The sequence below is a fragment of the Rana temporaria genome, chromosome 3, assembly GCF_905171775.1.
Source record: "Rana temporaria chromosome 3, aRanTem1.1, whole genome shotgun sequence".
Lineage (NCBI taxonomy): Eukaryota > Metazoa > Chordata > Amphibia > Anura > Ranidae > Rana > Rana temporaria.
In genome coordinates, this window is record NC_053491.1 from 207,451,764 (window position 1) to 207,478,436 (window position 26,673).

Sequence of the window (26,673 nt, forward strand, 5' to 3'; positions counted from 1 at the left end):
AGCAACCGGGGATGTACACCAACCCAACAGTTGATTTATTACAGGTTTTTACAGAGTGCCAACAATTTACACAGCACTTTACATTCCCAGCAGCCCCTGCCTTAAAGTAATATACAACCCACGGTCTATTCCAACATGCATGCACACACATTCTTCGGCAAGTTTTGGACAGGAACCAATTAACCTACCAACATGTCTTTGGAGTGAGAGAAGAAACCAGAGTACCCATAGGTAACCCATACAAACACAGGCAAAACACTCAAACTCTGGGGGGATAGTGTTCTGACTGGGATTCATACCAGGGAGTCCAATGCTGTTAAGCGGAAGTGCTAGCCATTACGCCACTGTGATTTCACTACATGTGAGAAAGTCCCACCCTAGCTATGTATTATCCCAATTACAACTGGATATTAACAGTATTTTTAGGAAACATATAATTGAATGGAGATGCATTTTATAAATATGGATTGGATGTTTGAACACAGTAAAAAATAATCGGTGAACAACCCCTTAATCCTCACCAGGATGGATGAATATAGCATTAACATTTGTAATGCAAACAAAATGCCCTATAAAGCAGTTATAAGAAAACTGGAAAATAAGACATTTTATTTAACGGCTTAAGTTCAAGCCGCCATCATTATACTGCGGCAGGTTGGCTCTCCTGCGCGCATCGCCGTAGGTGTAGAGCGATAGGGGGCGCACGCGTGGCCAGAGGCACGATGTCCACCGGCCACCACGATCACGCAACAAAGAGCCAGAACAGGGATCTGTCAATGTAAGCAAACAGATCCCCGTTCTGACATCTGCTGTTCCTAGGGATTAGGAACAGCAATCTCTCTCTTACTCCAGTCAGTCCCATTCCCCCACAGTTGGAAAAAACTCCCAGGGAACACATTTAACCCCTTGATCACCCCCTAGTGTTAACCCCTTCTTTGCCAGTGACATTTACACAGTAATCAGTGCTTTGCTGTCATTAATAGTAAAAAAAATGCCATAAATCTATCCCCTATAACTTTTGCGCAAAACAATAATATGTAGAATACATGAATACATATTGGCCTAAACTGATGAAGAATTTGTTTTTGTTTGTTTTTTGGATGATATTTATTATTGCAAAAAGTAAAAAATATTGGTGGGTTTTTTTTTCAAAATTGTTGCTCTTTTTTTGTTTATAGTGCAAAAAATAAAAACCGCAGAGGTCATCAAATGCCACCAAAAGAAAGCTTTATTTGTGGGGAAAAGGGACATCAATTTTGTTTGGGTACAACATCGCACAACCGTGAAATTGTCAGTTAAAGTGACGCAGTGGCGTTTCACAAAAATTGGTCTTGTCATTAAGGGGGCAAATCCTTCCGCTCTTTAATTGGTTAAGCTATATTTTGATTCAACTTTTTCCTTATGAACAAATCTTTTGGCTATGGTTTTCCTAAAATAATGCAATTTTGGAACACAGACTATTTAAACGATAAGTTCTCTTTATAAACCAGCAATAAATCTATAAGGTCAGGAAGCATATAATTAAATTGAGATGCACTTTAAAAACACTGATTGGATGTTTGAATACAGTAAACAACCCCTTAAATCGTCACCAATATGGATGAATTCAGCATTAAAATTTTTAGTGCAAACAAAATGCCCTAAAAAGCAGTTATATTTAGCAGTTAGCAGTTAAAGCAGTTAATGCCCTAAAAAGCAGTTATGGAAAATTCGACATTTTATGTAAGCTACATTTTGATTTTACTTCAAATTATCGATGATCATTTCAATGCCAAGTCAAATTTGAAACGGATTTACAGATATTTCCTTTGTGCCAACCGTACATGGTTTTACCAAAGTGAGTATTATTGCATTTTGGTTAATCCACCCTTTCTTTGCCAAAAATAAATGCATAAGAGCCTTACTTTTAAGAATCATAATGCATTCACTGCTTTAATATAATTTACTTAAAGCACGGCATCAAATCTGCCCTGGAAAACAAGATTTTGTTTCAAAGTCATATGAGCAATTAGGGGTAAATTATGAAATTATACAAATTTTACCCAAGTTTACATGTTGTAATGAATCAACACAGAATAACTGGGAAGTGATCTTTATCACTTAGAAATTAAAAAAGAAAAAACTTATTTTACTGTCAGGAATGAAATATGTGTAATTATAATAATCAGCATATTAAACATGAAAACCATGCCTACAAAATTGTAAACTTTCTGTAAATGTAAATGTATGCAAAACACGCTCTTCCTTATGGACAAATCTTTTGGCAATGGTTTCCCTAAAATAACGCAATTTCAGAACGCAGACTATTTGTGCGATAAGTTCTCTTTACAAACCAGCAATAAATCTATAAGGTCAGCAGTATCAAAGAAAATAGATTGATAGCAAATGAAATTTTTATTAATAAAATCTGCTGCGTTTTTTGCACCTTGCTGTGCTACAGAAAATATGATGGTTTTTAATAATATCTTGGCAGTAAAAGTGACAGGAAACTTGAGAAGTACATTGTATAATACTGCAAGGCAAAAAGAATTTGGAAAATCTTAGATTTATGCAGCAGATTGGGGTGAATGACAAAGCTTTTAACTAAAGGCAACAGGTAATTTGTATAGCTTTCAGTTTGTTTTATAATTGATTGTTCAATTTTTAAATTTTAATAAAAATACTTTCCCTAGAAAAGGTCAATTTATAGTTTATGTATGTCTTTAAAGCTCAGTAATCAATTGGCAGACTGCAGAAGAGCAAAGAAGGTGTTTCTAGATGACATGAGTGTCTACAGCAGTGTTTCTCAACTCCAGTCCTCAAGGCGCCCCAACAGGTCTTGTTTTCCCGCTTTCCATTATTTTGCACAGATGATTTGATCACATTCACTGCCTTTGTAATTAACACAGTTGTTTTATCTGAGGGAAATCCTGAAAACATGACCTGTTGGAGCGCCTTGAGGACTGCAGTTGAGAAACATTGGTCTACAGCCCCATGTGTCTTGCCTACACACTGTCTGACAAAATTCCGACAGTACAAAACGCAGTGACGTAAAACACTACGACGAGCCGACAAAAGTGAAGTTCAATGCTTCTGCGCATGCGTCGACTTGATTCTGAGCATGCGTAGGAATTTTCTCCGAGGGAGTTCCACACAGACGATCGGAATTTCCCATAGGATGTTATTCCATCAGAAAAATTTAAAACATGTTCTATTTTTTTACTCTGATGGAAAAAAATCCTATGGGCCCACACACGATAGGAATTTCTGATGAAAAAATTCCATCAGACTGTTTTCATCAGAAATTCCTATCATGTGTACAAGGCATAAGTGTTTGAAGCAGAACTCTGGAAAAATATTACTACACTCTTTAGTTCATTTATATGTTTATTTAAAACATAGTTAAACTGTTTTTATTAAATCAGATAAATAAAAAAATTGAAATTGTATATATTAAAAAAAAAAAAAAAAAAAACAGAAAACAAATTTTACATTTTGGCTTCTATAACTGCCTGAAATCTGTAAATTTCCAATACAGAAGAATTCAGACTGGGAGGCTAATCACTGAATTACAAATAACTGAAATGTAGATAGTTTAGGCGTATGCACTGTTTTTCGTTTTAACTGTTCATGTTTCTTTTAATCTTACACTCAAAATATCACATGTAGTGTTATGTTGTGTAGTAAAATGTTCATATTTTTTCAAAATGTTTAACTTAATCACCAAACGATGATTAGGTATGAACCTGAGTATATTAATACATTGTTTGTTCTAAGAATGCCATTCTACAAGTGACTGTTAATATCCAGTTGTAATTGGGATAATACGGGATGTGTACTGGGTTACTTGTACACTATCCAATGTCAAATGCAAGTCATGATAAATTGAAAAAATATTAATGTTTATTACCCCAACTGGATGTTTGAAGTAAACATAGCTTATCAAAATGTAATTATAACAGTATAATGATAGTAATATTTCTCCCTTTAGTTACTTGCTCTCTGTGTTTACATACACTATCACTATAATTTTCATCCATCATTTTTTTAACTCTATTTGCAATGGTAATATTTTAGCACTATTTTTCTTACAGGCACGTGAGGGTTTTGCGTCTTATCTTTACTGGGTGCACGCAATTATCTGCATTCCTTAAAATTACCCCAATAGGAATTAGTTATTTACAAAAGGAACAAACTAACATTCAAATCCCTGGTCAGTATTTGAAGGGAGATATAGAGTAATTTAAGTTGCAAACTCACAAATGCTCAGGTTCACTGGCAAATATTTAGCAAATTGCCTGTTTAAAAGTTAGATTGAACAAATCTACTATTAGATAGGCTAATGCATAGAAGTGGGAGTTGAAGTTGCAGCATTATATGATGTGGATAAGAGTGAGCAACACAACAACAAAATTAACATTTAAAGCTAAAATATATTAAAATGCTGACTATTTATAAACAATAGGTGAATTCAGACACATTTGCTGGCTTGGATTTGTTTATTACCATTAAAATATTGCTGGATTTATAAAATTTACCAGCCTGTGTTACTGTTGCATTTGTCTTTCGGAAACATTTTTTTGAAATCCTTAGTTGGTGGTGAATTAGTAGTAATGTGTAATAAGTATGAGGTGTCTACAGGCATACCCCACTTTTAAGTACACTTAAGCTTCTAACCCCAGCTTGTTCAATTAAGCCTGGTAATAGAACATGGAAGCTCATTGGTTTCTATGCAGAAGTGAGCCTGATTTTGCACTTTCCAGCTTTAGTAAATAAACCCCATTGTGTACTTAAAAGTGGGGTATGCCTGTATACTGAGTCCTACTTAGTACAGAGCAGAAGATTTTGAAATGGGTGATTCTTGTGCCTTTCAGCACTTTATAAATACAATGCATATTACTGAGCCCAACATTTAATAAAAAAAATAAAAAATAACTTTCTGAAATAGGTTAGTGTGTCTGTGAATAATAACTGAAGATTATTGAGTCTTCTGCTAATGTATGGTAACTATGATATTCAACCCTTTGGTGTGTTTCATTTTAAAACTAGGTACCTTTGCAGAAAGCTGCATATTGGTTTCCAGGACCTCGAGCATTTGACACTGTGGCTGGACACTATAGAGAATGATTCACCATGGCATGTGCCATTGTGTTACATTGTAAAGATACAGATTCTGAAAATATGTTCCTTTTCTAAGTCCTCTCAGCCACTTTATTCTGATGGTGCATTTCATTTAGTAACATAATTAAAAAAAAATTGTGGTTATACCAGCTTAAAAAAAAAATATGTTTATAACACTTGCATTTTTAAGGCATGATTGCCTGAGATGTACACATCGGGAAGTTGGAAATAGACTTTATGCTGAAGGCCATATGTATATAAATTACTTAAATGTAGTTTCATGGCCTTTCACCCTTATTCCACAACAGAGAACAATTTGCCCCATATGTGTGATTTATATAAATGTACATTTTTCATTCTTAAAAGACCAGATGATACTTGTATTCATTTTTAGGTAGTTGCATAAACACATTTTCTCATATTTTTAAAAATATAAACCTTTGCAGTGTTTTCTCTTTGTGATTTTCAGACATTTAAGGTAGCATTACGTGTTATTTAAAAAAATAAAATGTTATATTAGTTTTACTTTCATATGGTTACAGTAGCAACAACTGAGTATATCTCCATTAATGTTATTCCAATTCCTTCTCATTTAGGACAGAATAAGATAGGTATGTGTGCGTAACAGAATTTGATTCCTTCTGAGATTCAGCAACAACTTTCATTTAGCTATTTTCCTGTGAATTCTGAGGAAGTGGGCACTGCGGTGGCTGGCTGCAGTCACTATGTGGCTATTTAGGTGTCAACCACTGAGGAGAAAGGTAGGCAGTCTCATGTGACACACACCACAAACCTCCTTAAAAACACACACAACAAACTCTACCACTTCTCAGCACTTTGCAGTTCTCATAAAGAAAGAAAGACATTTTTTTCTCCAAGCACACAGATTAGGAGAATGTATTTTTGCACTGCTCCACAGAACAGCTGCATATCTAAAGATAAATAGGATCTTCAGTCCCCCACTCAAAAAAATTAAAAGTCAGCAGCTACAAATACCGAAGCTGCTTATTTTTAATAAAAGGACACTTACCTATTCAGAGATCCAGCACTGTCCCCACCCAGACTGGGCCTTCAGGTCCCTGGTGCCCACAGGTTTACATTGGGACGCCAGCTGTGACTCCTTGCAGCTTCACGGCTGGCTTCACAATGCGCATCTGTGAGCCGCACTTCACTTTATGAATGGTCCCGCTGCCTCCTGGGACCTGTGATGTGTCCCAGGAGGCTGCAGGCAAATAGAGCGGGGCCGAACTTCCTTTCAGATTGCCTAGGTATCCGCTCCCCCCACCCCAAAAAAAATTTGACCAAAAGTGGGGAGAGAAGGCATAAAATTGGAACTCCCCTGTTTGGGGGAAGTTCAGTTTAAAGGCATTGACTTATTGAGGCTAAATTAGTTGACAATGTCCACTTAAGAAAAGAGTAAAAACTTACTTCAGTTATCAAATTAGGTGTAGATGAAACAAATACAGAGGAAACAGATTTTAACATATAACTAAAGTGCTTCTAAAGGCTTGACATTTTTTACCTTAATGCATTCTCTGCATTAAGATAAAAAATGTTCTATTACTTCTATTGCCTCCTCACTCCCCATTATACTTACCTGAGCCCAATCTCAGTTTAATGCTGTGCCTATCTGCAGCAGTTCTCTTCTCTCTCTCTGCTCACAGAGACAGCAGCAGGAGCTGTAAATCACACACAGCCTGGCTTGGGAACGAGTCTGCATACGTGCCACTATAGGAGGCCACTTTCTATGGTGGTGTATTGAGAAGAAGAGGATCCCAGAGCACCAGTGGGGGACCCGAAAAGAGGAGGTATGGTGCTGCTCTGTGCAAAACCATTGCACGAAACATGTAAGTATAACATGTTTATTATTTTTTTTAAAGTAAGCTTTACAAATTCTTTACAGTAAATTCTCTCTCTTTTTCTTTAATTGACATTCTTGATTACTTTAGTCATTCAGAATCAAACTCTATATAAAAAAAACACCTTTAAAAAATAAATGCAATAAATGAATTTCTTAGTAAAAGACTTTTCTGCTTTGTGTTGCATTCTTGAGTAATAAAATGCTAACTTGTGGTAATATCTTCGTTGCAATGTCATTCATATTGAATGACACCCCCCCCCCCATCCCAACTCACTCGTAAAGTTAAAAAATCGCACACCTATTTTATAGCTCACTGCAGTGCACACATGTGAATCTGTGCTAAAGGCAAAAAGCTATTCCCTTTGCAAGGAAACTTTTCCTATATACTAGTGAATTCACTTTGCAACAATCTCCCAGTTAAGGGAAATAAAACAGTATTTTTGCTTGTATATAATTGGATAATGGAAGTCAATGGAGCATAAACTCATTCACTATGCTAAAGGGAAATTCCTGAAAAGTAAACAGCCTGTTTGCCTTTAGTAAATCTACACATCTGTGTGTGTTGTAGTGTGCTGTATTGTCATAAATAGTGCAGGTGCACTGTTTTCTGTGCTAATGTGCATTAGGAGCCTCTTTGAAATAACTGGTATAACTGCTAAAGTCACTCAAAAGTGTGAATCAGTTTCAATACACTGTAAAAGAACATGCAACCAACTGCAGTAACCAATAGAAACCAACCAAATTTCAGTATACTCAGTTGATCTTTAAAAGAAATTACAACTGACTGGTTGTTATGGGTTAATGTACATTGTTCTTATTGTTTTACTAAAAAAAAGTCGGATTTTGTAATATTTTCTGTGCAGTTTCTATGATTCAGTCATATTAGCAGAGCCTATCATGTGTTTTGTGGTATAACACAATTTCAAAAGTCTACTTGACATGGCTCGAGCTGTCATAACCTGCATCACACTAAGCAAATAGGAACCAGATTTCTAACATTTAAAAAATCTGTTTTATTAGTATGATGTATTTACTTGTTGCAACTATTAATCTAGAAGCATTGCTGTTTAAAGAGTTTGTAGAAAATAACTCAATTAAGTTCAAAGCCTTAACTGCGAACTCTAATGAAAAATTCTCCCCTTAAGGTAAACATTGCACAGTGTGGTAAAGTGTAATTTCATGTGGGCCATTTTCAGCCTCAGCTCTCATAGCTGCGCTGCACGATCGTTCCCAGTGGAGAGGAGGCCGCTTAACAAAATCCTACCTTCAAACAGGTTCATAAACAGATTTACTGCTACCAAGAGACAATAAATATGGCACTGGTGAAATATATGCCTAGGAATAAAAGAAAGGAAAATATCGGCTTGGTAAATGTATTCATCATGTCTGTGGGTGGAAAAAATATTTCCTGCGCTCTCCCCAGGGGACAGCAAGAACATGCTAGGAGAATTTAGTAATGAGACTCTTTCACTGGGGGGAAGAAAAGACCTTGACAATCTCTTTTAAATGGGTGCCAATTACTACACTGATGTGAAGCAGGAAAAGCAACCAGTGAGATAAATTAGCTTCAGGTTTAGTTTGTGTGCATGCAGCAGAGGGTACCATTAAATGTAAGACAAAGTCGTTTGTGAATACAGCCTAGCCTACTACAGGTACTGGAAACAGCTTTAATAGAGATGACCAGACTTTTATAAAAACTGCTACCAAGTGCAAACCGTCTGATTCAAACATGGTGACTGTTTCAAAATTAAATATTAGTGAACAAAATAGATATGTTCAATTCTATATCCACGTGTCTAGAGGTTGCTAATGCTACTTTTCTGTTAAGCCACGTGCCCATGCAACAGAAAATGGTTATTTGTTTTAAAAGCGCAAAGATATCTGCAGAGAAAAAATAGGTAAAAGAGCAGCGAAATGCAGTAACCAAAAGCAACTAAAGAGAATTGAAGGACCACTATAGCAAAAAATATATAATCTGATATCAGTATATATTTTTATATTAGTATATTTATTTATATATAAATATATCTATATATTTATTAAATTATATATATATTTTCTTCCTATGCTAATTTGTTATATTTTTCTCCACATTCACATGCAGGCCAGGCTGTTCAGCAAAAGTGGCAGTCACAGGGGTTAGAAAAAAACATCTAATTCTACCAGGGAAAATAGGATTTTTTGTACTCCGTAAAATCCTTTTCTCTGTCGTCCATGGATGGACACAGCCTTCATAAGTCTTGACATATGGGTTATGTTCCTGTTCATAGTCCTCTCCTGATAGACGGAACATAACCCTACAGTCAAGATTATAAGGAAGCTGTGTCCGTTCATGGACGAAAGAGAAAATAGGATGTTTGTACTCACCGTAAAATCCTTTTCTCTGTCGTCCATGGATGGACACAGCCTTCATAAGTCTTGACATATGGGTTATGTTCCTGTTTATAGTCCTCTCCTGATAGACGGAACATAACCCTACAGTCAAGATTATAAGGAAGCTGTGTCCGTTCATGGACGAAAGAGAAAATAGGATGTTTGTACTCACCGTAAAATCCTTTTCTCTGAAGTCCATGGACAGACACAGCTTCCTTATAATCTTGACTGTAGGGTTATGTTCCGTCTATCAGGAGAAGACTAGTCCTCTCCTATGAACAGGAACATAAACCATATGTCAAGACTTATGAAGGCTGTGTCTGTCCATGGACAATAAAAGAAATAGCTTTTATTCAAATGTTTTGAACTTTTTTACCAAAAGAAAAAAAACTGTTGCTGTTAAAAAAGTGTTAGCTGATGTTAGGCCTTAAAATGTTTATCTCTTACTTAACATGTAAAAGTACATGTCCATCTAAGCCTACCCTGCTCCACAACATGAAAAATAATGCTCCTACTGAAAGAATAAAAAGGCAATAAAGTTATATTAGGCAGGGACTTAAAAAAAACTTTAAAGGTAATTTTTTTGTTGCGCCCATAGCTCCACTTGGATTTTCACTAAACTGTTTTCAGCAAACCGGAGATGAGGAGCAATGGGTCCCTGCACTATAAACACATAGTTGTTTCATAAATATTTATGTTAGCCATACACCGCTCAAATTTTATCAGATTTATGCTGAATTGGCCAAATATTGAGCCATGGGTGGCCCTGTTGGCACCACCTACCTTGACAGTCTTGGATTGAACATTCGATGGAAAATTGTCAAAGGAACAGCCACTGCATCCTATCACATGCGGTGACTGTTTAGCTATTCAAACAGCTGAAGGTGCTATGGCTGTCTAAATACGAAATCCGACAGGGAGGATTCTACCAAAGAGGAATCTACTAGATTTCTTTCATTGGGCTGAACTAGAGAAAATGATGTGTGTGCGACTCACCTTTGTAAGGTTAAAAACATTTTGTACACCAAATTTTTAATTTACCACCTTACAATAAATATGACTGTGATGGTGTGGAAATATCGAATTTGTTCTACAGACAGTCACAGACATTAACTGTCAATATATATATATATATATATATATATATATATATATATATATATATATATATATTCATTGGACTTTTACTGCTAAGCTGGCCAACTACAATCAATGTCAGTCACTTAATATCCATTGGATATTGCATCACATATAATTGAAAGTAATCACCAGAATCTAAGCAATGTACCTACCACCCATGAGTTTGATCAACCACCAGAAGTCAGTTTAGTGTTTAGTTTAAACTGGGCAATAATTTAACATCTTCAATACAGTTTATTACTGAATTAAACTGAAAATGCAATAAAACCTTGCGATTTCATTGAAAGCAAAAACACTCTTTTTGCCAGATGTGAGTAAATTTTAATCTCATTGCAGTCAATGAACACCACTACTCTACAACTTTAATTAATTTATGATTTCAACAAAAATATTATCCAATATTTTGGTTGCTCTATCAGAATGCTACACGTATGGTCGGCTTAACAAAATCAAAGGCAAATACATTTTAAAGCTTTTTTAGAGCCAACTACTAAAATCACATGTTTACTTGATATTTCTCTTAAGAATCTCAATAGTGAGATATTTCTACACAAATTCCCAGCTCTACCCAACAGCCTTGACAATTTTAAAGCTATATGATGGTGTGAATTTCCATAAGAAACAATTGAGTACTGTCTGTGATACTTGTTTTATTTTCACTAATATACAATTTTTCAGGACTAGTTTTCAGGGGCGTACTCTATTCTTCAAGGTCCAAGTACTACTTGAAGAAGGGAATACACCCTGAAAATTGTATGTTAGTGAAAATAAAAAAAGTATCACGGACAGTACTCAATTGTTTCTGTTGCAAGTCCACCAATACGGCTATTGTCACTTCAAGCAATTTGCATAACAAATGTCTAAAGAGCTGGAGCAACACCTCTCTCGTGGCTTTGTGGAGGTGGAGACATTAACCAGTGGGTTAAAAGAGCGCAACATCAACAGCGAATCATATTCAAAAATGCAACAGAGCATGTATTCATAACCCACCAAAAGTGAGGTGTTAAGGCCACTGAGGACCTCTTCCTCATACAGTAGAGGTCTTTGGTGGCCTCAAAACGTTGCTTTTCATGGGTGACAAATACATGTCCTGTTTGCATTTTTGATGTGCTGGTGATGTTGCATTCTTTGAACTTTTACTCTGACTCTGGTCATCCGACACCGTAGCATAAGCACGCACTGTATGGTTGGTTGCTGTAAGAAGTGTGCTAGATTCTCTGCCTTTATAAACTAGTGGGTTTTCCCCATTCAACCCTCCAGCAACAACAACCCAAAACTGAAACCAGTCATTCATAAATAAAGAGGAACAAATACTAAAGCTGCCTAATGTTTATGAAGGGCACACTATAACCATCACTCGTGAAAGTGCCTTTCATCTGAGCTGTTTTCTGCAACACAAAAAACATTTAGACCATTTTTAGTTATCTTCCCCCTGGAATGTTCAGTTATGTAAAAGCATCTCCAGCTACTGGGGAACCACAAGTACCAGCATGTCCTTTTACTGATCACACCCTTGGTTGCCCTGCTTTTGTCTATACATAAATGTAAGCAGTGTATTTCTTGACAGTATTTTACCACAGTTTAACAAAGACATTCCTTTGAGATGACTGAACAATTCCAGAATCTATAATATGAAAACACACTACATCATCAATCTATTGCATCTAAAAATACATTCCACATGTGGGATTCTCTGCTGAGACTACATAGAAAGCCAGTTCAAGCCCTACAGCTTTGTACTGGAAGACTTCTGTGCTGGTCCTGCTGCAGCCTTTCAAACTGCACAATACAATAAAGAGAACATAAAACAGTACCCTGTGTAGTGTGCACTGGACAGGCAATACCAAGCCAGCACCACGCTCTGACGTAAATAAAATGGCTTTCGCTATGAGTACGTCAGTTAAACACACATCATTTCTTCTTAAAGAAACCAAAACTGCAACACCTAACAATAAAGAGATGATTTAAAGGACCACAAACACATTTTATATACTGATTATATGAATAATGATGGCATTCTGTATAATAATTTATTTTCTTAAAGCAGATGTTCGCTGAAAAAAAAATATTAAAAGCCAGCAGCTACAAATACTGCAGCTGCTGACTTTTAATATTAGGACACTTGCCTGTCCTGGAGTCCAGCGCCGTCTGCAGCAGAGGACCAGCGATCGCTCGTCACTCTGCTGCCCCCCCGCCATCCTTGGTGAGGGAACCAGGAATTGAAGCGCTCCGGCTTCATTGCCCGGTTCCCTACGGCACATGCGCGAGATGCGCTACGCCTGCCAATTGGCTCCCGCTGTGTACTGGGAGCCGAGTGTTCCCAGAACACAATGGGGGGGGGGGGAGGTGACGTCATGCCCGCAGTCTGCCCGAGACTATGTGGCCAGAAGTGGGTGCAAATACCTGGAGTGGGGGAGGGTTCCGATCGGCGGGAGTTCCACTTTGGGGTGGAGGTCCGCTTTAAGCAGCCCATAGATGAGTCTGTTTTTTTGTTCAACCAGCGGGCCAGATTCCCCCATCCACACATTCAAGGTGGATGATGGACTCCACCCTGCTTAGTTATTGTATTCTGACAATGGAGAGACCTTCGTCAGAATACATTGATCACCGTTGCAGGCTATAGCCGGCGGCACTGATGGAGCGGGGGAAATCAGACAGGACGGTTGTACGGAAGTCAATTAGTAGATCGAATTCTGTACAGCCACAGTGCCCATAGCATGGATCAAAATTCAGCCAGTTCCTGCTGAACCAGACATATTTTGGTCCCTGTATGGCTGGCTTTATTTCACATGCCTTTGTTTATATCTAACCTATATTTACATGTAAACAAAGCTGACCAGGATAAGTGACAATGACAGCATTGGGGGCAAATTAATGCTGCCAGGGGAGCTCCAGCAGTTACAGCTACAATTTATTAAGATATAAACCATGAGGATAAAAGGTGACCAGTATAAGCACCTCCTACCACCCCAGGAAATTAGTAAATAGCTTGTATATAAATATGAAAAAAAAATGTAAACAATCTGGTGTGAAATAAAATGTTTGAATTCATATGCGCAATCTGTTGGAGCAATATAAATTCTGTATACTAATAATAATATACTGAATTCTTTCATTACATATTCTACCTTACACAGTCATTGGGAAAAAAATATTATAAAAATAAGATTATTAAATATTAATAATTATAAATATTTTTCACAATAGTGGTACTCTAAAGAAATATGTTTTTTTTTTCTTAGTCCAGCAAATAAATTAGACAAATGAGCAGGGCCAGCATATCCCCATTTATATGAAGACCAAGCTGTCTAGCAAATGTGACAGTGATAAACTACAGTATACGTTTTTCAGCAACTGCAGCAATAGTATTTTAGTTTTTTTTATATTAAATAAAAGGTGACCACGTGGCCATGTTATAGCTTGGTCCAACCCCTATCACTGTCATTTTGATGGATATTCTAGTCTGCATGAACATGTAGTGAAAAAAAATATATAAATAATGTGAAATATTTTTTTTTTTAAAAAGAGTACTGAATACTAATTATTATTATTATACAGGATTTATATAGTGCCCACAGTTTGTGCAGCGCTTTACAATGTTAGGGCAGACCGTGCAATTACAATACAATTCAATACAGGAGGACCAGAGGGCCCTGATCGTCAGAGCTTACAATCTAGGATACTGAACACTAACATTACATACGTTAACCGTGTAACTTCATTGGAATCTACTTTGTGACAGTGCTCCTATCACAAAGTGTGTTTTTTCACTTTTTTCCATCGTGGGCAGAAATTTAGGGTCCACTATGCTGGGCAAGCATAAAAAGGCCTACTGCCTTTGCAAACCACCCTAGATGTTTAATTATATATTGTTGTATATTGTTTAATTTTATATTGTATACTATGTATTTGTAATTATGTATTGTATATTGTTGATGTTTAATTATTAAAGTATAGAAGGTCTCAAATAAGTAAGATCTTAGGAACTGATTTACTAAGAAATGGTATTAACACGTATCTGTTTTTATTTTAAATAACTAATTAAATTAAACTTGTTTTTTTTTTGTTTTTATTATTTTAATTCCCATGATCCTATCTGGGTATACTGTACAGTGTGTACCGATGCCTAATTGACTTAATCAGACCATTATTAGGCTTCGAGTTACAGGAATGTGTTAGTGCAAATAGAGCTAGATTACTATATTATTCATAGAGATAGACAGGCAGAATTTGATTTCTAAGTAGCTGAGAAGTGGTGTCTCTCCCTTTAGCAAAAATAAAAGGGGAAATGTTAACATTAGCCTGGTCTAAAATGTAAAAATATCGTTTTACCTTTCTATCAACACAGACACAATCTGTAGGAAGTGATACAAATGTATCACATGTAACTTTTCTAATATTGATGTTGATATAGGATTTCAGCATGTCATGTGTGAGGATTAATTTCAGTTATCCAATCACGTGAAAGGAAAATCCCTGCTCGGTTATTTCATCTGCACCTACTCTTTAGGATAATTGAAGTGAACATTCACACAATTTAGCCTCATTGGGGTAGATTCAGATAGATTAGCGGATCTTTAGATCCGCGTAATCTATCTGATTTACGATCCGCCGGCGCAAGTTTGAGAGGCTAGTGCTGTATTCAGAAAGCACTTACCTCAAAACTTGCGCCGGCGGATCGTAAATCCCCCGGCGGAATTCAAATTCCGCGGCTAGGGGTAGTGTAGTATTTAAATCAGGCGCGTCACCGCGCCGATTTAACTGCGCATGCGCCGCCGGCTAAATTTCCCAGCGTGCATTGCTCCAAATGACGTCGCTAGGACGTCATTGGTTTCGACGGGAACGTAAATTACGTCCATCCGTATTCGCGACCGACTTACGCAAACGACGTAAAAAATTCAAAACTCTGCGCCGTTCGTTTCAGGAGATACGCCGTCGTATCTCTATCTGAATCTGCCCCACTGTCTCTACTTGCATTACATAGTATTATTTACATTTTTTATTGTTTTTTTTGTTCATTTATCTATTTAGCAGCATATCATGTGACAGTGTAAATGACATGACATAATGACATTAGGTATTATTTAAAAATAAAAAATAAATGTGTATGTGTGTATCCGCCATAATATTTATACACAAATAGAAAAATGTCACATAACTCAATAGAATGAATAAACTGATATCTGTGCATTTTAATATTAAATAAAAGGTGACCACTGGCCATGTTATAGAACTTTGTATTTATAACTGAAAAATAAAATGCTACAAACCTCTGATTTACATTTTAAAACAGACTTCTGAGCAGTTTTTTTTTGTAAAGGATTCAATATAAAAGAATACTAAAATGTCACTAAACTCTGATTTTCATATGGAGAATTAAAAAAAGACTTCTATGCAGTTTAGGTATATGACTGTCTATTTCTATATGAATACTACAATCTCACTAAACTCTATTAAATAGACTTCTGTGCAGTTCTGGTATAGGAGTTTATATTGTTATATGAATATTACAATGTCACAAAACTCTGATTCCCATGTGTAGGATTAAACAGAATTGTGTGGAGTTCTGGTACAGGATTTTATATTTATATATGAATACTAAAATATCACTAAATTCTATTAAAGAGACTTATGATAAGTTCTGGTATAGGATTTTATATTGTTATATGAATAATAAAATATCACTAAATTCTGTTAAAGAGACTTGTGTGTAGTTCTGGTATAGGACTTTATATTGTTATATGAATATTACAATGTCACAAATGATTGCCATGTAAAGGATTAAACAGACTTGTTTGCAGTTCTGGTATAGGATTTTATATCTATATATGAATACTAAAATATCACTAAATTCTGTTAAAGAGACTTGTGAGAAGTTCTGGTATAGGAGTTTATATTGTTATATGAATATTACAATGTCACAAAACCCTGATTGCCATGTAAAGGATTAAACAGACTTGTGTGCAGTTCTGGTATATGATTTTATATATATATATATATATATATATATATATATATATATATATATATATATATATATATATATATATATATATATATATATATATATATATATATATATAAAAGCTCTATTAAATAGACTCGTGTGCAGTTCTGGTATAGGAATATATGAATATTAAAATGTCACCAAACTCTGATTTCCATGTGTAGTTCTGGTATAGGACTTTATAATTATATATGAATATTAAAATGTCACAAAATTCTGATTGCCAGGTGAAGGATTAAAGCAGACTTCTGTACAGTTCAGGTATAGGACTTTCTATTTATATATGAATACTAAGGTGTCACTAAGCTCGATTAAATAGTGTGCAGTTCTAGTTCTGGTATAGGACTTTCTATAAATATGAATTCTAAAATGTCACCAAACTCAGTTTTTTATGTAGAGGATTAAAGCAAACTTGTGTGGAGTTCTGGAATTGAATTTTTATACTTATATATGAATACTAACATGTCATCAAACTCTGATTTCCAAGTGAAGGATTAAACAGACCTGTGTGCAGTTCTGCTATAGGACTTTATGACCAGCGGAGTAATAAATTTCCATCGTATAGAGCTGCTGGAGTCAAACAAGCTGCTTGTCTTTAGCATTTGCCTCAGCTCTCTGTTTTATCTTTAATGGTCATTATTTTCAAGGCAAATGGGGAACGAACTCTAACCACATGTTCCACCTCATGGCCTTTAATATAAAATTAAAACCAGGAAAACGTCGTCAGTGAAATCCCCCATTACAGCCAGTTGCTGCCTATTGCAGTGATGGGAGATTAGAGAAGTGTCATGTTTATGGCTGTGTATTAATGTGGATGCCTTGTCAGCCCAGCACTGGAGCAGACTGCAACCCTGCTTCCTTCTATTACCCTGACACATCTATCCTCGGCACCTCTATACATTTCTTTACACCTCTATACTCATACACACCTCTATACACCCATATACACCTCTATACACCTCTATACACTTCTACGCAACTCTATACACCTCTATACCCCCATATAAACCTCTATACACTTCTATGCAACTCTATACACCTCTATACCCCCATATATACCTCTATACACTTCTATGCAACTCTATACACCTCTATACCCCCATATAAACCTCTATACACCTCTATACACTTCTATGCAGCTCTATACTCCTCTATACCCCCATATACACCTCTATACACCTCTATACCCCCATATACACCTCTATATACCCATATACACCTCTATATACCCATATACACCTCTATACACCTCTATACCCCTCATATACACCTCTATACCCCCATATACACCACTATACACCTATATATACCCATATACACCTCTATACACCTATATACCCCCATATACACCTCTATACACCTATATACCCAATATACACCTCTATATACCCATATGCACCTATGCACACCCCTATACACCTCTATACCCCCATAAACACCTCTATATACCCATATGCACCTCTTTACACCCATATGCACCTCTTTACACCCATATGCACCTCTTTACACCCATATGCACCTCTATACATATATATACACCTCTATACACCTCTATATACCAATATACACCTCTATACACCTCTATACCCCCATATACACCTCTATACATCTATATACACCTCTATATACCCATATAAACCTATATACACCTCTATACCCCCATATACACCTCTATACACCTCCATATACACCTCTATACACCCATATACATCTCTATACACCTCTATACGCCCATATACACCTCTGTACACCTCTATACACCCATATACACCTCCATACGCTCATATACACATATACACTTCTATACACCCATAGGCTCCAAAGTTTAGACGAGTTTAGGAGAGTTTTACTTTTTTTCTGCCAGTGAGCTCCAATCAGAAACGCGAGAAGGGTTTTTTTCCTGCCTCTTAGGCCTTGTACACACGGTCGTTCCAAACCGATGAGAATGGTCCGATGGACGGTTTTCATCGGTTCACCGCCGAAGTGGCCTGACGGTCTGATATGCATACACACCATCGTTCCAAAAACCGATCGGGTCAGAACGTGGTGACGTCAAACACACGACGTGCTGAATAAAACGAAGTTCAATGCTTCCAAGCATGTGTCGACTTGGTTCTGAGCATGCGCAGGTTTTGAACTGATGCTTTTCTGTACTAACCATCGGTTTGGACCGATCGGGCAGCAGTCCATCGGTTCGGTTTTGAAGCATGTTTTAAAATTTTGGACCGAAGGAAAACAGACCGATGGGCTATACACACGGTCGGTTTAAACCGATAAAACTGAACCTCGGTCCATTCTCATTGGTTTTGTCCGACCGTGTGTAAGGGGCCTTAAACATTGTTCTCAAAAATATGCCTGGATATCTGATGGAATCTGATCCAATGGATTTTTTTGTCGGATATCCGATGAAGCTGACTTTCATCAGTCTTGCCTACACACCATCGGTCAAAAATCCGACCGTGTCCAACGTGGTGACGTAAATCAATACGACGTGCTGAGAAAAATTAAGTTCAATGCTTCCGAGCATGCGTCGACTTGATTTTGAGCAGGCGTGGATTTTTGACTGATGGACTCCCACACAGACAATCGTTTTTTCTATCGGTTTTTTATTCATAGGAGAATTTTAAAACATGTTCTATTTTTTTTTTCACCGATGGAAAACAAACTGATGGGGCCCACACACGGTTTATCCGATGAAAACGGTCCATCGGTCTGTTTTCATCAGGCAAACTGATCGTGTGTATAGGGCTTAACTGTGTAGAAAAAACACTGAGAGCATTTTTTCTTTCTCTGCCAAGGGGAGTTGGGGTTTAGTGTGCATCCATAGGCAGCAGACAGCAAACGTTTTGATTAGTTTATAAAACATATGCATACAGTATGCATCTTTTTACTATGGGTGATAGATTCTGCCTCAGTGTACACAGATAGCCAATTACATAATTATTATTATTATAACTATTATTAATATTTTTATAAATGCTGTTGCTGTTATTAAGTCTACTATTGATATTACTAGTATTAGTATTAGTACTAGTAGTAGTTGTGTTTTATTAAACACACAGCAGTCAGTTATTATATTTATATCAGTTATTATATTTATTAAATTATAAACGTGTAATATATATATACATAAATTGTGTAATTACTGCACAACTGACTGGATGATTGAAATAAATTCTCTCACACTTATTTGTGTGTATATATATATATATATATATATATATATATATATATATATATATATATACAGTATATATATATATATATTTACATATATATATATATATATATATATATATATATATATATATATGTACAGTATATATATATATATATATATATATATATATACAGTGTATATATATATATATACACACACACACACAAATAAGTGTGAGAGAATGTATTTCAATCATCCAGTCAGTTGTGCAGTAATTTCACAATTTATGGTGTGAAGCTTCTCAACTCATTTATTTAATTAGCCTAATATATAGAGAGAAAGAGAGAGAGGGAGGGATTAGGCTAATACAAAGGATTTGAGAAGCTTATCACCATCAAAAATAAATAGAGAACACGTGTAATTATTGCACACAACTGGATGATTGAAATTAATATTCTCACAATTATTTGTGTGAAGATTCTCAACTCTTTAGGTAAATCAGCCCTTATTACTATGGCTTTCTTGTGGAAAGAATAATCATTGCATCTTATTATTAATGATGAGTTATAAAACAATACTAATTGTAATAATCATCATCATCATCATCATAGAAGAAAAAAAAGAAGACGAATAATAATAAAAATAAGAAGATTTTGTATTATTATTATTATTATTATTAGTGGTAGTAGTAGTGATAGTATAGTAGGTTTAAATATTTGTAGAATAAATATTTTTGTACCATACAGCTGGCAGTTATAGAATTGACAAATTGGCATAGTATATGAGCATACAGGCAATCACTATGGGCTGTAGGTTCTGCTTCTCAAAAAAAGAAAAGAAAAAAGAACTGTATAATAATTAGCATCGTTATTAATAATAACGCTTGTTTTGATTATAATTATTATAGCAGCAGTATCAGTAGCAGTAATTGCTTTGTGTTAAAATGGATGCAATAAAATGTGTGTATTTATAAAGCACCCAGCAGGCAATTACAGAATATATAAATGTTTATGGAATATATGCAGACTATCACTATGATGAAGATTCTGTTGTACAAAGCTGACCAGAGTATTATTATGGATGTTGGTGAAGAGGACAATAAAGCAAATAATAATATACATAAATACAGCAGGCAATTACAGAATATATAAATGTTTATGGAATATATGCAGACTATCACTTTGATGAAGATTCTGTTGTACAAAGCTGACCAGAGTTGGATGTTGGTGAAGAGGACAATAAAGCAAATAATAATATGACCCATACATAGTGTTGGTGGCCATCTCTCACCTGTACTCTGGCCTCGGTGAGCTCAGTCCTCAGTGCCAGTTGTTCCCTGACATAGACATCAGGGTAATGGGTCTTCTGGAAGACTTTCTCGAGCTCCTCCAGCTGCATGCTGGTGAAGGTGGTTCGGTGCCTCCTCTTCTTACTGCTGGACACATTGCTGTCACATTTGTCGGCCAGATCCTCCAGGTCCCCCTTCTCCTGCATCCCCTTCACTGGAGACCCTCGCAGGCTGCAGCAGGTATCCAGGGGTCTGCTGAGCTCCGTGTGAAGAGGCTGGCCCTCCACTTTGCTGATGCCATAGTTCACTAAGGAAGGAAAATGTAGTCTGAGCTCAGTAAGAAGACTCTCACAATACAGCTAACCACAAACATCTGGGACACTATAGAAATGGGCCAGTCCCCTCTTCCCTGCACTTTGATGGAATGTCCTTCAGGGCTGATTTGTGGAAAATCAAGACGTTACCTATGGTAACCAATCACATTTTGCACAGCAGGCTAGCAAATGAACTGACATTTTCACATGGGTCCCCTTTACCTTGGATCCAATGTGTATCTGATCAGCAGGGGTGAATGGTAACAAAGCTTAAATCAGAGTTGCTCTTTTACTTTTTGAAGGAATTAAAAAAGAATGTAGAAGATAAACAAAAAAAAGCACATATATTTTAAATGCATGCAATTAATAAGACCTAATTTACAAAAGAAAATGGTTTGATTGAAATCCATGAGCTGTATGGAGGCAATAGGGCACAGCACTGCAAACAATATTTTACTGTGTGCCAGTAACATTGTCTGTCATTGGCCAAATGCTACAGTTTTTGTTTTATGCATTTTATTATTTTTTGTTATTTTTTTCTGTTGTGTTTTTTTCCCTGTTTTGTTATTGTTTTGTTTTTTTTCTGTTTTTTTTTATTTTATTTACATTATTTGTAATTGACCTAAATACAAGCATACCCTACTTTTAAGTACACAATGGGGTTTATTTACTGTCGCTGGAAAGTGCAAAATCAGGCTCACTTCTGCATAGAAACCAATGAGCTTCTAACCCTAGCTTGTTCAATTAAACCTGGTAATAAAACCTGGAAGCTCATTGGTTTCTATGCAGAAGTGAGCCTGATTTTGCACTTTCCAGCGATAGTAAATCAACACCATTGTGTACTTAAAAGTGGGGTATGCCTGTATCTTTGAAGGCAGTTGCTTTTGGGCACAATGTCACCTTTTGCTCCAGGTTATTCAGTTTAAACCCAAGCACAAAAAATATATAGTATTGCAGCTTACCTGTTCTTAGATGTGGTGGTTGCATAAGTTTTCTTTTTTTACCTTCATTTTAACCTGGTGATCAATTCATTTCCTGTCCTAGGGTGATAATAACTGTAATAACCAGGCATGTCACCTGAGGAAAGGGAAGGTGTTAGGACTACATAAGGCCTCCTTCCCTTACTCATAACAGGGGGGGTGTTTTGTAGATCAGGGGGATAACAGGGGACAGGGATGCTAACTGATAACAGCCAAGAGAGCTCCTAAATTTATCAGCTCACAAGATTTCTGGAACTGCTTTTTTTTTTTTTGCCCAACTAAATAAAATGCTTTTAATTTTATATGAGCAAATACTATAAAATAAAAATATTGTTAGAGTTTAAATACACTTTAAGCAGAAGGGATGCTACCTCTCTTTAATAGGACTTCCACTCTACACTGTCAATGCTCTAACAATACCTCTCCTATTGTGGGCCACATAATGAAGCCAGCATATTGTGGGCTGTGTGTGCAGACAGAGGTGCCTGTTGATGTGCTTCAGGAGGATATGAAACAATAACAAGGCACTGAAGGCAGGCAGTCATGGTTCTGAACTGTTATGTCAGGTCACAGGATAACTGATCCAGCATGTTACAGAACATGAAAGATCTCTCTTAGCCTGGGAGAAAATAATCAGCGGTAGAGCAGCCACATACATCAATGAAAGGCAACTTGGGGGTGTGCAGCTGCTGTGGAACTGGAAGTCCCAGCCAGCAATGCTACAAGGCAGAGGATGCTATGGTGGGCCCAGCCAGAGAGAAAGGAGAGCCACAGACAGGGCACACACCAGAGTGATTACTAAACTCCAAAGATGTGCTAGTAAGTTTATTGATTCTTAAATTGTCGTGAGATAGGGGCATTAGATTGTAAGCTCTTTGGGGGCAGGAATGTACAATACATGTGAAACTCTGCTATATAATACCTGTAAATTACAGGCTGTAATAAAATAAAATAAACAGAGACTGGCAGAACTGTAATGCAATAGAAAGTAATAAGGTTTTATTGATCAATGGAAGGTTCCTGTCTTTTTAAATAATGGAAGAAACATTTACCTTTCTTAACAATAGTAGGCCCACCTACATCTCAACCTGTAACACCCCATGCACCTCGCAATTTACACCGTCAATGTTCACTTATCTGTTTAATAAATAAGGTGAAACTGTGTAGATGCCAATTCATAAGCAAGGGAAATAATAATAAAAAAATAATAATAATAAAATGATTGCATGAGTGCAACGGGCTTCCCCTTATTTACAAATCGAATTAATTAAAGTTGATTGATTACAGTTTAGAAAATATAATTTCATTTTGAAAAGCAACCGTTCTCTGCCCATGAAATCAGCCCTATCAAGGACAATCATAAAATGTTTAATATAAATAATATAATGCAGGTTGGAAGAAAACATAGAAGGACTATTGAGTACAACTCTTCATACTAAGGATAACTAACCATAGTGTACCTGTACATTAACACATCTATCAGAGCTGCTATGGTGAGCAAACACAGAGACAACCTACATGGAAGGGACAAATGACAGAGCACCCTGGAATCTATACCAGGTCTTATGATGGAGAATAAAGTCAGCAGATCAAGTCTCAAGGAAACGGATACAGAGAGTGTTTCACCTGGACCTACTTACTGAAGTCTCACACATTACTCTGTGTACATGTAATGTTATTATATAAGACATATGTCCTACTAAAGTAAGAAATTCTAGACCTACCCACATCTCCATCTGCAACATTATTCTATTGTACTGGATCCTGGACATTAATGGCTGCAGCTATAGGCAATGACCAGATAATTAGAGAAGGATTCCTTATATATGCAAAACTTTTAATAACCTTATAGTGGGAAAGAAAGAGAGAGAGAGAGAGAGAGAGAGAGAGAGAGAGAGAGAGAGAGAGAGAGAGAGAAAGAAAGAAAGAAAGAAAGAAAGAAAGAAAGAAAGAAAGAAAGAAAGAAAGAAAGAAAGAAAAAGAGAGAGAGAAAGAAAGAAAGAAAGAAAGAAAGAAAGAAAGAAAGAAAGAAAGAAAGAAAGGAAGAAAAGAGAGAAAGAAAGAGAGAGAGAAAGAGAAAGAGAGAGAAAAAGAAAGAAAGAAAGAAAGAAAGAAAGAAAGAAAGAAAGAAAGAAAGAGAAAGAAAGAAAGAAAGAAAGAAAGAAAGAAAGAAAAAATAAAAAAAACGGAAGAAAGAAAGAAGGACAGGATGAAAACATAATTGGTAGGTAAGTGTTAAAATAAAGCTTCTACCTTGAATGATTCTCTAGATAGCAAAATGTAAATATTACTAAAAACAGAGTTATATTAAACATTCTCTAGCAGTTCGTGTATGTATATTATAAATATTACTTTAATGATTACAATATCAAAATCAGACAAGCTTCACCCACAAAATTCCATATAATATTGAGGCCGTATAATACATTTCTAAGCAGAGAATTAAAATGTTTAAATAACTTGAACAATTCTTGTCTGCAGTTGTGTTGCTTCCAAAGAGCACATGTAATACAAATTAGATATTAAAAAATATATACTGTATATAAATATATATATATATATATATATATATATATATATATATATATATATATATATATATATATATATATATATATATATATAAAGAGAGAGAGAGAGAGAGAGAGAGAGAGGGGGAGATTATAAAAATATATCTATATTTTATATATATCTATATAGGTAGATTAAGATTGACAACAGCACTTAAAATGTGTATTATAGCTTGTTAAATGTATTTAGGTTGCTCTGATAAAAAATAAAAAACAAAATAATAATAATAATAATAATAATAATATTTAGATAGATAGGTGCGTGTGTGTGTATTTTGTTTCTATTCCTTTTGGCATGACTATGCTTTGGAAATGTATTAGACCTTGTGCATACTATACATCACAGCTGTATGTACTTGTTCCAATAACACAGTAATACAATAAGTATTAGTAAAGCTGGAGGAGTCCTATTGTATTAGATGATGGATTAACCCCTAGCAGCCTTGTGTGTAGGAAAGCTGAGATCTTACCATTGCTGTCCTGGCAAGGAGAGCTCCTGTCTATCCTGCCATGGTGCTCATTCCTCTGGATGGCATTGAAGGTCTGTACAGCACACTTATTGGCCGGGTTCTTGCTGTAAAAGGGCTCATTGTCCAAGCTGTCCATGACATGCTCCAGTGTGCCCCCCGCTCCCATGTAGAAGTCACTGTTTTTACCAGGCTGGCTCTTCAGGGCAAACTTCTCACTGAGAAAATCCATAATCATGTAGGCTGCTTGTGTAAGGATCCCGTGGTGACAGAGCTGTGCTAGAGCTGCTTTAATTGAAGCCTGGCTACTAGGAGGGGGAGCACAGGGTGCTTATATAGCTGCAGCTCTGCAGGGGCTCACAGCAACCTCCCATCACTAATGAATATGGAAAGAAACACAGGCTCCACCCAGACCCCCTAAATGTCCAGCCAAACAAGGGGATGATTCAGGGATCTTTACCCCCCCCCCCCTCTCCTTCCACAGACACCACCAACTTCCACCAGCCAAAAGAAAAAATAGAAGGAAACCTCTTTATTGCCAAAATCTCAGCTCTGACACCAGGCAGCCCATTACTTACTACACATGGAATACTGATGTGATCTCTTATCTGGGAGGGCTCAGATCACCAGGTGAACCTTCCATCCATGGGGGGAAAAAGTCTGTTTATTTCTAGGTTAGTCTGAAATAGAAGTCAATCAATTACTTTATCAAACAATATATATATATATTTAATAACAAATTACACACACATACACTCATATTTACACACACATATAGAAACACACACACACACACACACACACACACACACACACATATACATATACATACACACACACATATATACACACACACACACACACACATATACATACACACACACACATATACATATACATACACACACACACACATATACACACATATATACACACACACACATATACATATACATACACACACACATAGACACACACACACACACACACACACACACATATACATATACATACACACACACATATAGAAACACACACATATACACACACACATATAGAAACACACACATATACATATACATACACACACATATACACACACACATATAGAAACACACACACACACACACACACATATATATAATGTGTACGTAATATACCAGCTAGCAGTATAGAGTCTGAATATTTGGGATTATTTTCTCCAGACATGTGATCACCAAGTGAGACTTCCCCTCAATTGTGGTTTAGGAAATTTTTTTGTATGTAGTGTATTATTCCTAGATTAGCTGAATCCGCCTAAATAACTGTACATTATACAATACATATATAGATATACATATAGATACACACAAACACACACACACACACACACACACACATATATAATACTTGGAGCTGCATGCATCTCTCATT

At 36.2% G+C, this 26,673-nt stretch overlaps 1 protein-coding gene across 1 annotated transcript in view; it reads right to left on the bottom strand.

The window, feature by feature from the left end:
- Positions 1 to 25,604, bottom strand: part of ALX1 (ALX homeobox 1) — a 36,085-nt gene extending 10,481 nt beyond the window's left edge. The window contains exons 1-2 of the mRNA XM_040344176.1: positions 25,264 to 25,604; positions 20,932 to 21,236 (exon numbers count right to left, since the gene is read on the bottom strand). Of these exons, the coding sequence (XP_040200110.1) occupies positions 20,932 to 21,236; positions 25,264 to 25,498 (540 nt within the window). The 5' untranslated portion in view covers positions 25,499 to 25,604. The remainder of the gene's footprint in view (positions 1 to 20,931; positions 21,237 to 25,263) is intronic.
- Positions 25,605 to 26,673: the final 1,069 nt, after the last annotated feature.